The 18,527-nt window shown below is 38.8% G+C and overlaps 1 protein-coding gene across 2 annotated transcripts in view; it reads right to left on the reverse strand.

Annotated features, from left to right (window-relative positions):
• Positions 1-957: 957 nt before the first annotated feature.
• LOC149198978 (DUF1499 family protein) overlaps positions 958-18,527 on the reverse strand; it is an 82,460-nt gene continuing 64,890 nt past the window's right edge. The window contains exons 5-8 of one of the 2 annotated variants that reach the window (XM_089399346.1): positions 1,814-1,892; positions 1,389-1,481; positions 1,160-1,273; positions 958-1,065 (exon numbers count right to left, since the gene is read on the reverse strand). In XM_089399346.1, the coding sequence (XP_089255472.1) occupies positions 1,015-1,065; positions 1,160-1,273; positions 1,389-1,481; positions 1,814-1,892 (337 nt within the window). In that variant the 3' untranslated portion in view covers positions 958-1,014. The remainder of the gene's footprint in view (positions 1,066-1,159; positions 1,274-1,388; positions 1,482-1,813; positions 1,893-18,527) is intronic. The other variant, XM_089399347.1, reaches the window with a different exon arrangement.

The raw sequence follows: 18,527 nt of genomic DNA on the forward strand, positions 1-18,527 counted from the left end.
AGAGGGGTGCTGTTTTGAAATACTGTGTACCAAGTTATCTTCGGTTTTGCAATGGCCAATTTTATGTGCAGATGAGATTCAATTATAACAGGAATTTGATATTTAAGTTCTCAGACAAGCCAATCTTTTGTAAACAATATAGCATAAGTGACAAGTCTTTGCTATTTCTGTATCTCACGTCTTGTGACGTGTCTTGCTGTGATTACCTGCAATGCATGCCTGACGCAATTATGTTCTACTCTATTTTTCAAGTTAATATAAATTCCTTTCCTTGCACATTAAAAAAAGGCACAAGGCCAAGAAATGCCCATTATGCACTACCGAATGTTATTGAAAAATAAATGTGGCATATTGTAGCAAATGAAATATTTGCACCCTCCGAAATGTCAAAATGTCATTTCAAAAGATTTCCTGCCCCACAAGTTGCATGTATCCTGATTGCAATGTAATGCTGCAAAAGCCATTGACTAAATATTGGCAATTGCCGGTTAAATTAGAAGTTTCAGGACATAAGTATATCTACAAGTCATCTTACAGAATTAATAACTTCATGGTAATTCTAGTAAGCAATATATTCTCATCGGTCAATAATTTATACTTGATAGAACAATTTAAAACTCAAAAGAAAATCAGTATGAAGTGATGTAGCTATTAATGGATTGTGAATATTAGCCACCATACAGACTTTCTAATTGGAACATTTAAGTGACTGGTATTCTTCCCAGAACCTCGAAAATATCATGGTTCCCACCAGGCCTACCTGTCAATTCAAGGTTCCCTACCTGTCATTGCAAGGTTCTGGCAGAAAATCTGCATGGTGCTTAACTTTCGGCATTAATGGACATGTTTTCCTTGGGTGAGTGATGTGTTGGGAAGACATTTGGGATGTAAGATTACATCAAGATTAAACATCAATATCTACGGGGCACTACTTTCAAATGACCATTGATACAGGACCATACCTTGAACTGAGATAGTAGCAAAAGCTAAAAACCCAGATGCCGTCCTGGACACTTAATAGCCCACAGATTCCCAACCTTTCTTCTCCAAAGATAACCGTAAAGCCTGAATAGTCACAAAACCCTTGATATGTTACAATAAAATTACAAATGCAAGAGAAATTTAAAAAACTATAACCATCAGTGATAGCAACTACCACCTTGATTCTCTTTCGGTTGATATCAAAGTCATAGTTTCCTAATCGGGAACCAGATCGATATTCAACAATAGGACGGTTGCCAGGAGGGAACCAAAATTCTACATCATCGACAAACTGCAAATATAACATGATTTGAAGGTTTTTATTAACGGACGAACAGAAATTAAATTCTATTTAAACTCCATATATACTCAATCAAAAGGTAAATTACTACCAAAGGCCATCTTACCCCCAATATAGGGCTTTCATACTCCACACGAATGTAGTCATCAGTCTTTTCTACTATATGCGGTGTAAAGTTATCAGGCTTTATAGATTGAATCTGAACATTAAGATGTCCATATTAAATTTAAAAAATAAAAATAAAACGTGGTATCTATTGTGAAGATAGACACCTAAAACGCAGGCAACACTTCTAACAACAGCTCTGCTTTAGCCTGTATTTTACTATATTTATTCTGACCAAGCCTTCTTTCCTTCATGATTTTTTAAGCAACATAGGAAGAAAAAGAAACAGGTAAGAATCTGCCCACATGTTAGAAGTCACGCGCAGCCTCACAAAAAATATATGCAAGCAAGCACTAGCTAATGTATGTTGCATCTCAATGTCATGCTTCTGAAGTATTTAAATCACTGAATTGCCTAAGCCAATACCACTTCTAGTAGCTCTGACATGGCCTGCTTCTTTGATGCAGGTTTTGTCCTTCCACGTCCATCTTCTGGATTGTAATTCCTACAAAACAGCAGCATGTTGACCATCATTCAAATATTTTAAAAGTTTCCAGGTATAGAAATAGAGTTGGTGGAAAGCTAAAAGGATCCACCAAATTTCCGGGATGGAGGAGCAAGGGAGCAGGGAAATGGACATGGGGGACATAGGGAGCCACCCCAATTTAGGGAAATTCATGGGGATGTGGGGACATCTGGGTTCCATTTCTAAAATTATAAAAATAACAGAAAATTAATAAAATCCCAACAATAACAATTCATCCCATGCAAATTCATTATTGTGCAATGTAAATACTAAATAGTAAACAGTAAAATACTAAATTCAAATTTGTAAATGACATAAACCCAATTCAGATTCAGTTTAGAAATGAAACACTGTATACGTTGATTTCAATTCATCATTCTAGAATATAATTAGTACTAAGCAAAATAGTAGACACTGAAGTCTGGAATAGTAATTTGAAATTACTCAAAGTCAAAAAATTTAAATAGGAAAGTGTGATGAGACAAAGGCTAGTTTGTCATCAACATCTAATCTAGAGTCCAGGCTAAAAATTTAAAATTGATAATTAACAATGGAGAAATAACACTGAAAATAAAATGAGCATCAAGGAGTCAATCCCATTGACTGTCTCTGTACATCCATCTATTGCATGAAGTCATCAAGTCAATCACTGGGAGTATCAGTACCTTGAGTAACCAATGGCACACAAACCAAACCACACTGCAGCTCATCCAGTCCATCCTCCTCATCTATCAATGCACCATCCTCCAATTCCACCTCCCATCATGTCATTGGTCCTGTTGCCACAAAATCTAACAGGCCTTGGAGAGGGGTACCCTAAAAGGCAAGCACTAGACTAAGTGACAAGAATGGGGTGATGGTCCACTATCACAACAGCCAAACCCCCTACTCTTTATGGATTTTCACCAATGGGAGGAGTCTCTATATATAATAAGTCACCTAATAGGTCTTCTAAGCTTAAGGTGCAAGGTGAAAAAGAGGCCTTCAAGGGAAAGGCACAATTTAGGTAAAAGGCACCAAGAGGAAGCAATTCGCTTTCCTTGAAAATGCCAAATTAGGGCAACAAAGACCTAGGGTTTGATTGATAGGTTGAGAATTGGGATGGCCAAAGGTCAAGCTGCCAAGAAAGGGTTTCCTACAATGTATTCCAACAAGGTTAAGGCACATGAAATCCTCAAGAAACCCCCAAGTTGAAGATATAACCAAACTAGGGTTACCTTAGGGAAAACAACTAGGCAAGGGAAGTGCTAAAGAGTTCGAGCGAGAGTTGGAGAGCTGCAGTGGTGACTGGCATCTGTCCATTCAGCGAAGTGCCCGGCATGACTCATGGACAGATTGGAAGAGGGCACACACTTGAGTTTGATGATACTTGGGTGGACTTCTCATGTCCGAGACCAAGAGATAGCCTTGGTGGAACCTTTAGTGGGGGAGCTATGATGGAAGGGACTCGTGATGATGATATGGTTGGGTGACTGAGTTCACTAGACCGGATTTGCAGGCTTGGATGGGGATGACCGATTGTTGTGATGGGACTACTTAGTTGGGCACATGGGCAACTTGTGTCATGGACATCAGGTTGAAGACATGGAGCAGGGCAGTCATATGTAGGGACATTATGCAAGAGCACTTGTAGAGGTGTCACTTATGGACATCCAATGAGGAGTGCCAAAGCAAGGATGTTGTGCGGGTGGATTTGCTGGTGTGACATGGATATGTTTTACTTATGAGCCGATGGAGAGGTTGTGCACTCTTGTACAACAAGGCCATGGACTTGGATGGAATTGTGAGCAGACTATGGAGCATTCCTACTACATGGAGAGTTGAGGCATCTTGCAGAGACCTTTGGGCCGAGACATGTATGCTTGCTGTGATGTTGGTTGGAGACGATTCATGGAGCTCATGATGACATGAGGTTGTGACTTTTGAGGACTTCATATATGGTGGACTTGGAGGATCTGATACATTGAGGAGCTAAGGTTAGGGACTTTGATGCAAGATGGGGTGCATACTTTCGAGTACATGTGTGGGTGTGGCTTGAAAGAGTGACTTGATGTGGAGGATCGATATGAGACACTTTGGAGTAATGGAGTTACGACGATGATGATGCCTTGGTGGCAACACTTGGGCATGGATTCAGCCGAGACTTAACCACTTTTGAGGCATGGGAGCTTATTGATCTATGATCATGGCAGCACATGGACCACATGTTGCAGATGAGACGGAGACTACTTCATGGACCTGGGCATGGCTTGTTTATATGGAGATGGATTCTTGATCGATTTGATGATGTGACAAGATGTTCTGAGAAACGACTAATGATGGCATGAGGATGTGCATTCTCATGATTTGAGGGCGACAGTTGGATTGATCACCCGACTAGTTCAAGCCATGGGGGCTTATAGCGTGTACAGAGGTGTGTTAGCATTATGTTGAAGTATCATGGCAGTAGTTCACACGATGACAACACATGATGAGGTCGACACGATATGTTGCAGTGGGCATGTAGCTTGAGATGGAGGGGCCAGCTTTCCATGATGAGAGCAGCATGTGCAGATTGCGACGAGGTGGTTGATGATCATGGATTGAGGAGACATTCCGATGTATGACATACCGATGGAGTGTATACCTTGGTATGGATATCTTGGTGACAGATGGTTGCCGGGATGAGAGATTGTCAAGGGCGACAATGATTTCAAGTGGGGGAGAATGTGAGGACCACGAGCTGCAGGGCACGCGGATGGGCAAGTTGTAGCCACGATGGAAGTCACGCGAAGTGAGAAAAGACTTGTGCGAAGTGTTTTGGACGAGTTATGTTTACACATGTTTAGGCAGTCCCGGGTGCCCCGCACGATGGGCGGGCCGACGGGTGGACTGGCTGAACGATGGGGCAGCCAACCATGGAGATGGGCAGGCCGACGTGCTGTGGAAAGGGTGAAGCCAACGGGAGGAGCGTGTTATGGCAGGTCAGCTGGGCACATGAACATGGCGTGTGGTGAGTATAAGTATGGACGAGTTGGACTGTGGAGAATCATTCCAACACACGCATTCAATAAGAAGGAGCTCACACTTGGACGAGTTCGGAGTTTGGACAGTTCTGTGGTAGAGCGTGCGGATGAGCCCGCACGACGGGCGGAGCGTGTGGAGGTAACAAGGCAGTGTGCACAAAGGTTGGTCGGGCGAACCGCAGAGGGCGTCCGCTTAACGGTGCGTGTAGCGCCCGGGTAGGCGTGCACGACGGGCAACTGAGTTGGGCGTCTGTGCAGAGCTGCACGACGGGCAACCCGAGTAGGGCGTCCGTGCAGAGCTGCATGACGGGCAACCCGAGTAGGGCGTCCATGCAGAGCTGAACGACAGGCAACCAGGTAGGGCGTCCATGCAAGGTTGAACGAAGGTTGAAACTTCGTGCAGGACGACACAGTGTGAGCGTTAGCCGAATGAAGGGCGGTTGAACCAGAGGTCGTGAATGGGAGTCTGTGTAGGCAGTATTACGTGCGGCCCACCGAACGAAGGGAGGTTGAAACCATGAACGAGAGTTTGGGCGAGTGGCAACACGGGTGCGTGTGCGCCCATCGAACGAAGGAACGGTTGGACTGAACGAGAATGTCGGGCAGGGTAACACAGTTTGGGCGTTTGCTAAACAAACAGTGAACGAGCCGGGTGGAAACGTGCAACGGGTGAACGAAGTGTTGGGCGAGTCGTGTGGCGACCATGCGGAGGTGCCGACGAGCTAGGCAACCAAGTTTGCAAAAGTTGTGAAAAATTGGCTAAGTGTAAATTTGGGGTTTCCTCCAAGATTTAGCTTATGTTATGAAAGTTGAAAATTATATATATATTGATTCAGGCGGACTCATATTGCAGGGAGTTGCCCCTCCCTTTATATTGTTGTGTATTTACATGTGTTAATGTTGTTCTGATGAATGTTAATGGTTTTCATCATGTATAAAGGATAAAACTAATACTTGGTAACGAAAAATAAACTAAGTATGAATGTTAGGCATAGTCCACAGTCATAAGTATTAGTGAAAAGAAATTGGTTAAGTCCGCAGTCATTCGGTATGAAGGATAACCAAATGCTGACAAGGAGGTCACCTCCCGATGAAGAGAAGGATAACATGACTATTGGTTCAACACTATGTTTTGTTGAAGGGAAGTGATGGAGAAGATGTTGATGCCCTATGAAGAAGTTTTAGAAGAAAATGGCTCCATGATGAAGAATTTGAAGTTCATCGATGACATGATGATGCAGAAAAGAGGAGCTCGACAAGAAACTGATGGTACCATGATCTCCACGGAAGAAAAGATAGTTGTTGTTGTAAACAAGTCCCTAGTTAAGAGGGAACCTGGGTATATTTCTTTTATAGGAATGAGTAGATCCTCCCTAGTTGAGAGGGAGAGATAGACACATCATTCTTGTCTTCTTTATGAAGAAAGAATGGAGGATTAGGTAAGCATCTCAGACTAATATCGATACTCTTTAAGGATGAGGTAGGGCATCCAATAGGTAAGAGTAGTCGAATAGGAAATTCGATGAGGATGTGTAAATCCAAGATGGGAATGGTCCTAGAAGGACATACCTTGTGAACATCTGGATGGGGTACGTGCCTTGAGAGACAATGATGAAGGTGTCTATAAAACATTTGTCTCCCCAACATTGTGCTCTAACCTTGTGGAGAGATAGAGTTGTTAGTCAAGGCTTTGCTATGTGACAATGTTGGGTTGATATGATGAGCTACACAGATATAAGTTGAGAAGATAGCTTATGAGACGACTTACCATTCTGACTCTTCTTATGAGAATTCTTCAATATGAGAATGTCCAAATACCTTGTATGTATTATGAATACCTCCCTAGTTAAGAGGGAGTGTTGGAAAATGTAACTAGGTTCGGTCTTCATAATGTCTCATGTAATCATGATTTTATGTATTTGATGTAAAGAGAAAAGAAAGATATTATTGTTATTGTTGGAATTTCTAAATCTAACTATTAGAAACCCTTCATGTACTTTCTGATTATTTATGCCTACTTGTTATGTTTAATTAACAAATTATTTACCATGTAATACTGAAAATAAATACAAGTACATGTTCAACACATTACAGATCATCAACTAAAGGAAAAACAAGCACACAAGTGACACCATTGTTTTTGAACCAATGTCCCCGGAAAAACCCAATGCGAAAAAACCGGTGCAGCTATCTGAGGGTTTTATTATTAAGCAGTTTCGTAATACAATCTGGGTGCCAAACCAGCTCACCCTACAGAAAATGATCTCGGTAGTAGTACCTCTCAGTCTGAGATAGATATTCCGGCTAAAACCCCAGATAAACAATCCCATAGCTCCCAGCTCCTAATCTGCCCCACGAAATCTCCAGCGTCTGCCTCTAGGGACTGCGCCAGCCTCTATGGCCCAGCGTCACCCCAACTTGCCCTGCGTTAGCCTCTGGAGGCACTGCGTTAGCCACGCTGGCTCTCTCTGGGAATGCGCAACTCCTGGTTGCCTTTGCATGGGCCCAGACTGGCTCTACACGGCCTCTAGATGGCTCTGCGTCCCTCTCTCCCAACTTCTGCGCTGATGCTCCCGGCTTACTATTTTTGGAATGTCATATTAGAATTGTTAGAAAAGAAATTTTATTATAGGTGGTTCAAATAGAACTGAAAGATATGATTTCTTCTAGGAGAAATTCATCCCTGAGTTGTCAAATTTTAACATCAAGCATCCATTGAGTGCTTCTAGGGCTATGTCATACAATCAAAGAATTCAAAGAGTCATTGTAAAATGTAAAAGACCCTATTGGGCATCATGTATCAAGTCAAAAGCATTTAATTGAATCAAAATCATGTCTAAAGCCTCTCCAAGATCAAGTTGGCCTAGCCATCAACAAGTCAACCTACAAGAGAGGACAACTCGGCCTCATGATGACAATTCGGTTCTAAGGACAGCCTATATATAAGCCATTGACCTCATTTGTAGAACACACATTCGATGAAACAAGAAACAAGTTTGATCACCAAGGAAAGAAGCCTAATAGCTAGCGAGAAGCGGGGAAACAAACAAAGGAAAAGCGAAGTGTTGAAAGGATTGTTTTAGGGCTGCGTCTTCCCACACGTGCAAGGAAGTTATGGCATCCTACTATTGCAGAAAGACTGAAAATTGCATTCATCCTAAAGGTTAAATTTTAGGCTCAAAACAATCAGATTTTATGGTCGAGTTATCAAGAAAGAAGTAGTTCCCTAAGTGAAGGAATAAAGAGACCTAATCTACCACATTCCACCCACAAGTGTAAGCTAGGGTTTCTGCAAGAAGGCTGAGAATTACAATCAAAAATTGCAAGTTAATATTTGTGGTCAAAGGAGAAGTTTCAGCAAGTTTGAAGCAACTTTGATTAACAAGTGTGAAAATTTCTAAATCTACACATCATAAATCCTACTGCAATCATTGATTTATCATCTCCTACTTGTTTTTAACTTTTTACATTTAACAAGTTATTTAATTATTTAAACACTGATGAAAAACACTATTGCATACTACACTAACATACAGATCATAAACTGAAATAGATATGAGACAAACACACAAGGGACACTGTTATTTTTGGACAAAGGTTCCCAGAAAAACCCAATGTCGGAAAACTGTTGCAGCAGCTCTGAGGGTTTTCTATTATTAACCAATAGTTTTAAATACAACTCTGGATGCCCTCTCGGCTATCCAGTTACAGAGATAAAATATAATGGCAGAAACCTAAGTGAGATTACCTCACTTCACCCGGAAAAATCCCTCCGATCCAGCAACTGAACTGACTATCCCCAGCTACAACTGTGTTGCCCCTTCGCAGTAGCTGTGTGGGCCTACGTGGAGCACTCTGAGACTCTGCGTCAGCTCTATGCTGGCCTCACTGCCTCCTGGAGCTCTGACGTCAGCCTTCTCGGTTGATCCTGCTGCTCCCCGGCTGATTTCGGACTTCTACAGGAGGTCACTGATCCTCTGCACTGGCACTGCGTGGGCCCTCCTGGCCCAGCGTCAGTCCTCCTTGGTCTACGCTGCCTCTGGTGTATCTCTGCCTCTCTCTATTGAGTATTCGAGGTTCCAGAGAAGATCCTCCACCCCAACTATCCCTGCCCCTCTGCTGCAACTCAGATCACCTGTTCGACTTTCTCAGCAAACCTCGCCCCAGAAAAATCGAACTGACTGATCAACTTGGTGTATCTCCAACTAACCCTCAAGCCTCCTCTTATACTTTTCCTATTGATGAATCAACGGTCGAGATTAAGTCCCTAATCAACAGCTAAGATTAAAACAGACTTGATCCTCGTCATTTAGAAGTTTCACACCCATATTCTTATTAATACCCATTAATATTTTTATTTTCCTATGTTTAGACTTCGGAACCCATTAAAAATATTAATTATTTTAATAACTCCTCATCCGGGTGGAATTTCTCCAAATGATTTCTGGGTCTTGGAGATCTCATGTGTTCTAGCCCCTCCACAAAATTTTGCAACTAGAGCTTATCCGATGCTACCCAAAATCAACAATGAGAAGTTCATCAAAGGAGAAGTCGACTTGGTTTTGGAGGGGTCTTTATCAAGGGCCTTAGGTCTTAGAATTCATCATTTGAAGATTCTATAAGAAGAGAATAATTCTTGTGGGTTTTCATCTCAATAAGAGAGGTTTTGGCCCTGGCTAGCAGCGTATATTTTGTGTCCTCGTCTCATTGATATTCATAGTTTGGTAGTTGTTTAATGATAAGAACATAATAATAATCAAGTAAAAGAATAAGCTAACTAAAAGTACATCAAGTTAATTAAAAGAACATCACAAGCAGTGATCAAAGTAAGAGAAATCACCCTCATCTAGTTGTCCTTGATTTCTCAACAGAAATGACCATTGTCTACTTGAACTGTTCTAGACCCTACAACACTAAGAGATTTATCATCACGAACACATTTATTTGGTGTCATAATCATTAAGAGCTAAAAAAATGAATTTATCCTTAGCCATATGATAAGATGTTCCAGAATCAATAAGCAATTCATCAAAAGAAGTAGTGGTTGGATTGAAGGAGAAACCAAAAGCAAAAAGTGCATATCCATGAGAAGAAGTGTTAGAAGAAGAATCAAAATTGATGTTGTGCTTCTTCATTGTTGCTTCCAAGCAAAAAGTGCATGTCCATGAGAAGAAGTGTTAGAAGAAGAATCAAAGTTGACGTTGTTCTTCTTCATTGTTGTTTCCAAGGCCTCCATCTTTTTAAAACATTTGGACTCTAGACGACCATCTTTTCCACAATAGTTGCAATGTATGTTAGTCTTCCTACTCTTTGATTTTGGTCTTGTGAAAATTCCTAGATCTAACAATCTCAGGAATCCTACTGCAACCAACTGAATCTACTTCACCTAGACTGTAAATTACATTACAAGCTTATTTTAGATTTCTTCTTGAAACATTGAAGTAAATTACTGAAGCAGCCTACACCAAATTAAATATGATTCTGAAACATAGAAACTGAGCAAGGAAAATCAAACACATAGGACACTGTTATTTTTGGACAAATGTCCTCGGAAAAACCCAATGCAGGAAAACCGATGTAGCAGTTCTGAGAATTTATTATTATTAAGCAATAGCAAATTTTGAATACATCCTTGAATACCTCATAGGGTTATTTAGTTATAGAGAGAAATATTGGCAGAAAGAATTGTGAGGTTACCTCACACTATCCTTAGAAATCCTAGTTGATCCAGCCCCAAATTGATTGCCTCCCTGGCTTTTCTGGTTGCCTTTGTGTTGCCTCTGCGCAGTGTCTGCATTAGCCCAATGTTGAGCTCTCTAGGGACTGCGTCACTCCTCTAGTTGGTCGATTTGTTGTCCAGGAGATTCGATTTCTACCTCCCGGTCTCACACCTCGGCTCCCGACTTTTGAAACTCGAATTCCCTCTGCAAATTTCGGACTCCTCTTTGGCTTCTGCGTCAGCCCCTCTGGCTCAGTGTTGCCAATGGTGGATTACTCTCTGCCTCTCTCTGTTGATGATTCTCTGGCTGAGAAAATCACTTTCTCTCCAAAAGCTATCCCTACCCCTCTGCTGCAAGAAATCTCCTCAATCGAATTTTCCTCCTGAGAACTTCTCACTTTAGAAAATCACTTTCTTGATCTCTCTTGGTGTGTTTTCCAAATGACCCTCAAGCCCCTTCTTATATCTTCATGTTGGACAACCAATGGCATAGATTAACTCCTAATCAAAGGCTTAGATCGTTTTGACTTGATCTCCATCTTTTTCTAGAAGATTCACCCACAATTAGATTAATACCCATTAATATTTTAATTTCCCTAAGTTTAGAATTTGGAACCCCATTAAAAATATTAATTATTTTAATATAATCGTCTCTGGGTGGAATTTCCCAAAACGGTTTCTGGGTTTTTTGGAATGCATGTGCCCAAGCCTCCTTGCAAAATTTGAGGCCTAGAGCACATCTGATGCTATCCCAAATCAACATGTCCTTTGTCACCATTAGGAGTAGATGTTGGTTGAGAGGGTTTGAAACCCTTATTTTGCTTATTTTTGTGAGGATATCACTTCTTTGGATGTTTGGTTTTATCTTTTTGTCTGGCCATTATATGCTTTGTTAGATGTATCAGCAGTGCTAATCACTCCAATGAATGCATGTGCCCAAGCCTCCCTGCAAAATTTGAGACCTAGAGCACATCCGATGCTACCCCAAATCAACATGTCCTTTGTCACCATTAGGAGTAGATGTTGGTTGAGAGGGTTTGGAACCCTTATTTTGCTTGTTTTTGTGAGGATATCGCTTCTTTGGATGTTTGGTTTTATCTTTTTGTTCGGCCATTATATGCTTTGTTAGATGTATCAGTAGTGCTAATCACTCCAATATACAAGAGCTTGTCTTGTTCTCTAATCGAAGTCACAAAAAGGTTCAAGAGAAGGTTATTTATATAGGCAACCCCCAAAGCTACTCTACTGGCATAAAATGTAGATTCAAAACCTGAATTATGTAGAACCAAGCTTTGAAAGAATAATATATTCAACATTCCTCATCAAAATCAACCTGACATTCATTAAGCAAATGTCTAAGTGTTTTAAACTTAGCTAAGTAATCTTCAATGTAAAAGAAATCATTAGGACTTAAAGTCAAGGTCTAATTTTCAAGTTGATGAGATCTAATAATATTAGCTTCACCAAATCTCTTTTTCAACTTTTCCCAGGCTTGATTCGAATCATTGATTCCTTGAATATGAAATCGAAAATCAAGAGAACTGGAAAGTTTGATTAATCCAGGTGCTTCGTCATTCCTCTTATCCCATTTGGCTTTATTATCAACATTAGTGGAGGTCTTTTCTTGTCCAAAGTCATCTGATACAATCCTTTACTTCTTAGTACATCTGTGTTGATTTGGGGTAGCATCGAATGTGCTCTAGCCATGAAAATTGGTGGAGAGGCTAAAGCACATGAGATCTCCAAGACCCAGAAATGATTTGGGGAAATTCCACCTGGTTAGAGAGATATTAAAATAACTAGTATTTTTAATGGAGTTCCTAAGTCTAAACTTAGGAAAATTAAAATATTAATGGGTATTAATATAAAACTGGGTGAGAATGTTCTAAATGACATGGATCAAACCAAATCTAATCTTAGCCATTGATTAGAGACTTAATCTCGGCCGTTGAAGACTCAACAGAAAAAGTATAAGAGGAGGCTTGAGGGTCAGTTGGAGACACACCAAGATTGATCAGTCAATTCAATTTTTTGGAGCATAGTTCGCTGAGAAAATTCGAACAAGTGATCTGAGTTGGAGCGAGGGGCAGTGAGTACATAGCAAAGAGGCAGAGATAGTGCCAGAGAGCCAGTGCAGTGATTGAGGAGGCTACACAGAGCCAGCAGGAGCCATGTATAGGGACAGAGAGACTGCGTGGGTGATGCAGAGGGCCAGAGAGTTGATGCAGAGAGGCAGAGGGTTGATGCAGGGGGGTCCAGAGCTACGCAGAGGCTAGCAAGGCTGACACAAAGCCTTGGAGAAGCACTGGAAGGATTTTCATGGAGCAGACATGCTGAATATCTACTTCCAAAGAGAGGTATTACTGCCATATAGAAATCTCCATCAGGTGAGCCAGTTTGGTATCCTAGTTGTACTCAAGAAAGTTGCTTAATACTAAAACCCTCAAAACTGTACTAGTTTTCCGAAGTTGGGTTTTCCCGAGGACAATTGTCCAAAAATAACGATGTCCCTTGTGTGTTTGTCTATTATTTCAGTTGATGATTTGTATATGAGTTGAGACTGCATTTGTGTTTATTTTCAGTGTTTATATGGTTAAATAACTTGTTAAGGAATAAACAAGTAGATGAAATAAACCAGATACTGCAGTAGGAATTTCTGATGTGTTAGATTCATAAATTTCAACACATAGTCCATGTGAGATTTCTATGAGAAGTAACAGGTACTAGTGAGCAAAAGTTCACTTGGAATGGCCATATTTAAAAATGTAGATAAAATGGCTTCAAAAGCCGAAACTAGCTACTTAGATGGAAAGCTCTTGAAAAAATAGGTTGTTTCAAAAAATAGGGCATTGAAAATGAACTACAAATGTGAAAGTTATGCCCTTTCAAAAAAAGGCATTAACAATAACAAAGAACCATGTGGCAAGTAGAAGTTGGCCCACGTGATGGATATTTATAAAATAAAATAAAAATATATTTTCTCACTAGCTTTTCCTATAACCTCACTTTTACAAATAGATTACTTTATGTAGTGACCCACTTTTATAAAACAAGTGAGAAGCATTTTTACAATGAAGTTACTTTATAGATGAAGGTTGCATATATATATATATATATATATATATCTTAAAAAAGATTAAAGTTATTTTATATTGATTCACTTTTATATGACAAGTGAAATACACTTTACAATAAAATTATGAAATAACTTAAGTTTGCATGAACTTTTTCAAAAGTAACTTCAAAGAAAGAGATTTGAACTCAAGACCTCTTACTAAAGAAAATAACTTGTAACCAAGGGAGCTAGTGAGAACAAACATTATAGTAATGAAGGAGGGTGGGGGTGTTGTTGTTATTGGAACTTTACCTTGAACTACGTGCTTTCCAGGAATGTGCTCATCCAAAAACAAACAACAATTCGGAAAAAAAAAATCCAAAAATAAACAACAACAGGGTTAGATCTTGGTTAGCTTACCTAGAAAATGCAATTTTTCTCACTATTTTTGAATTGTCAAGATCATACAAAGTGCATGGCAAAGAGTGTTATCACAAAAAATTGATCATCTAGCCATAATGTACTAGATGGATCGAAGTACACCATGTAGGGCCAATTTGCTTTCACTATAAGAAATTACTTAATAAACTACATTTATTAAGTCATTTATAATTAAACCTGTTGACCACTACATGTCAACGACCCATAGCAGTACACCCCCTTTTTTTCGCAAAAGGAATAGCGCATGATCGATGTGTTCGTGTCGTACAACTATCATCATCAGCTTCACTTCCAAGATGTTATGTAAACCCTTTATGCATGTGTATAATGTAAATAATCTCAGCAGACCCGTGTCATGTATGTAATTACCCAGGTAAACCTATTTTTATGGTGGCGATCTACATTCTGGGAGGTTTTTTGTCTCACCAATCCGTTCTCAGATGGTCGGCAAGGTTTTCTTTCAGTCTTACCCCAAAGCCAGAATGAATTTTGTCACTAGGATCTTAGGTGAATCCTAGTGTTCTAGATCGGGTCTATGTAAAAGTGATTTGGGAATAATCCTAACTATTTGGTTAGGTTATTTTATTACAAATTGCTTGGTCTGTTGTATTATATTTGTGTCACAAAAATGGGTACTCTGTGATGGTCTATTACAAATGGGTTTTTCCCCCTTCTGATGTAAAAAAAATATATGAAAATCATGATGTAAAGAGTCTTGAGGGTTGGAAAAATAATTTATCCCCTCATAGGTTAATTAATTAAATTTTCTGGCCAAAAAATTAATTAAAATCCTAAGCCAAAAATTTAATTAATTCTAGGTCTTAGGTAAATTTAAATTCTCCAAGGCAAAATTTGTTTGTCCTTAAAAATTAAATTTTAAGAGGCCCAGGGACTAAGGTAAATTAATTATTTTGACAAATTTTAAACCTTTGATCCCTGGGCTTAAGTCAAAGTCAAAATTTTGGGGAAATTAACTCAAAAATTTAATTTTTGAGTTAATTAAAATGCATTTAATTGAAAAATTCAAATTTCCTCAAATATTTAAATATTTTGACGGATGAGATTAAAAGGAATTTTAATCTTCATCAGCGGTCGAGATTTCTTTGATGAGGATCACTCGAACTAGCCGTTGGAGGATTTATCTTTAAATAAGAAGTCATTTGTCAGTGAATCCATCCGACCTTTCAGTGGTGTGCTTAACGAAAAGCTTTCACATAATTTTTTTCAAATAATAAAGAACGACTTTGGGGTTAAATTTCGTTGGTGTTACTCTTCATGGAAATACTATAAGATGTGTTGTTTTCATACATAAAAAAAATTTAGCCATTGATGATAGTTTCTGAAGAGTAATTTGAGTACAGGTATCTTGCTCAGTCGGTGGGGTTTAAGTGATAATATAAATTTTGAATGTAATAGCAGGTATCTCTATTTATCTTAATTTTATTATCATTTTCTCGCTCTGTTTTAATGGCTAGATTAAGTTTTGCAGATTTTTAAATCCTCAGGTGTTAGAGGCAGTTTTCAGTTGGACCAGCCAACTCCTAATCCGTGTTTTCTGAGAAGCCCAGTAAAATTAATCTCGGGCTTATAAGATTTTTTTTGTTGGTGATGCACGAAGGGTTTCAAGTTAGCGGCTCCTTAAAATTTAAAAATTTAAAATTTTTTGTGTGGGAAATTAATAGATCTAGTTGTTGAGAGCCTTGGATTATCAGATCTGGGAGCAGAGTTGGACTCATACTCCTCAGATCTGATAGATCTACTATTCTTATGCATAGATCTGTAAATTATTTTTGGTTTCCTGACTTGGGATTTTCTGGATTTTAGTTTTTTATCATTGTACATATAGTTTGGGTGTTTTCTTGTTGTTGTGCAGCTACAGATCTAAGATGGAAATTTGTGTAGAGTCCAAATCTAGGCCCTGGAAGTTAAGATCTGGATCTTTGGGTTTATCAACATAATTTTGCAGGGATATTATTCAATTTTATTACAGTCCAGGGGTTTAAAATTCTTAGATCTAAAAATTTTCATGAGGGTTTCAAGGCTAAATCTGAAGCATAAAAAATATGTTAACGTGGAATTCGATTTTCTGGGTTTATTTTAGGTTTCTTGAGGCTACTGTTGGATGCCTAGAAATTCTCCCTAGGTTCTTCCTTTATTTCTTCTTACTGCAAAAATTTCAAAAAAAAAAAATTAGGGAAGGCTCACAGCGTTTTTCTGTTGCCTGCATTCTCCATTAAATCTGCAAACCTTCTACTCTATTCGCTGCTCCACTTCCCATCTCTCTTGTCCACAAACCCACGGCCTCTCCTCTTTACCTGCATTTCTCACCATGTCCATAACCCTCAGTCGTCTCTCTTCCCTCTGCGTGTTACCAAGCCAGCCCTCTCACAGCCTTACCCAAGCTCTCTCTTCCATTTGCTGCAGCAAACCCTCTTCGACCTGCATCATTGTTTCTCCTCTGCGTGAGCTCCATTTTCCTTGTGTCCCTCATCCACATCCAAATGTTGTGTCCTCCCCCAAGTTCACGCGTTCACCTTTCGTCCAACCCGCAGCCCTCAAATCCGCGTCCCTTTCCGCTGCCATCCACAGCTCATGTTCTCACGTATACCCATCAAACCTTCGTGTCATTTCCTCCTCTCCAAAGCTCCCTTCAAAGCTGCCTCCCACTCCCTCTCTGTCGCTGCTCCATCTCCATTACCTCTCTGCTACCTGACCTGCATTCACAAAAAGAAACATTTTATTTTTATTTCATTTTTATGTATGTGTTAGGTTAGGTTAGGTCTTAGTTTTATTTAGTTTAGTTAGTTCATTTTTCATTTAATTTTTAATTTGTATATGTGTTAGGGGTTTGGGTTTATGTATCTTTCATTTTTTGAAATTCGACCTTGTCTTGATTTTTTTTATTTTTCATTTGGAATTGTTTTAATTTGATTTTTCGATTTTTATTTGTGTTTTATTTTTTTTATTTTTTTATTTTAATTTATGGTTTTAATTTCTTTTATTTTTTTATTTTCATTTGAAAAGCATTATATATATATATATATATATATATATATTCTAAAAATTGAAAATGAAACAAATTAAAAGTGTATTTGCGCTTTCACATTAAATATTTTTATTGTGGCCTATGGCCCATTAAAAATTTATTTTATTGACCCTTTGATTTTTTATTTTTTTTCTGTGTGGTTCACGGGGCACCAGAGGTGGGCCGCTACGTCCACGTAGATAATCGGGGCAGCTCCACCCGAAGGGAACTGCCGTTCGGCCAGATCAGGCCTAACCCCGAGGGCGTCGAGGAGATTTGACCCCGTGACCTCCCAAACCGGGAGAGTACTATCAACGGGAACTCGACCATTTGAGCTATCCCTCGGGGCTTTTTTGACCCTTTGATTTGTTTTACTTATTTTTCACATTTAAGAAATTGCCTAAGGAATAATTAAAATACTAATTTAAAGTTCCTTAGTGTTTTTGGTGTTATGTGCAAAATCCTAAATTTTCGTGGTTTCTCTATTGTCAAGGTGTATTAAATGTTTAAAAATCATATTGACTGTCGAAGAAAGATTATTTTGCTATATTATCCTGTATGCTAAAGTTTTGGGCGTTTACATTGATCATTCATGATTGTCATTATTCGTCACATATACAAATTACTTGGGATATCTTGTTTCTTCTCAATCTGTGGTTAATTGAATATAAAGCACTGGTCTATAAGCATTTGTTTCATCTTGTGGTTGTGTCTTATTTATATTAATTGTCTAATTTATCCATCTCAATTGACCAAGCCTTGCTTTAAATTTATCAGGGTGTCCATCTTCAAGTCTCCTAGAGCCTATGTTTCACAGGCTATTCTCATTCATTCACCTTAGAAATTACCCCCCTTGACTTGTCTAGGAGAGAGTCTAAACAGAGTAAAGATTAGAGTGACAACCCTTACTCTGAGCGTTGTCGCGGTGCCTAGACACTTTGTGCAACAACAAAACCCATTAAGAATAATTAAATAAATCACTATTTATTTAATTATCTTCTAGGAATAATTAATTAAACCATTGTTTAATTAATATTCCTAGTCACATTTGACCCAATTATAAGAACTAAATAGATAAATCATTAATTATCTTATTTTTCTCTAGGAATAATTAATTAATCACTAATTAGTTATGATTCATTGTCAAATTTGACCAAATCCCTTAGGAATAATTAAATAAATCATTATTTGTTTATTATTCCTTAACCATATTTCTTGAGATGATAAAGAAATGATTTATTTATTTATTATTTCTAAATAAAAGTTTAAATACTTGTTCCCTCTAACCAAATATAATAAAATATTCCAAATGGTTAATTCTAAAATGGGATTAATAATATTTTATTATTGCTCATTATTCGAGAATGAC

This window comes from Pinus tabuliformis, chromosome 2_1 (assembly GCF_031772625.1).
Source record: "Pinus tabuliformis cultivar Carrire ecotype Pingquan chromosome 2_1, CPIR1, whole genome shotgun sequence".
NCBI classification, from domain to species: Eukaryota; Viridiplantae; Streptophyta; class Pinopsida; order Pinales; family Pinaceae; genus Pinus; species Pinus tabuliformis.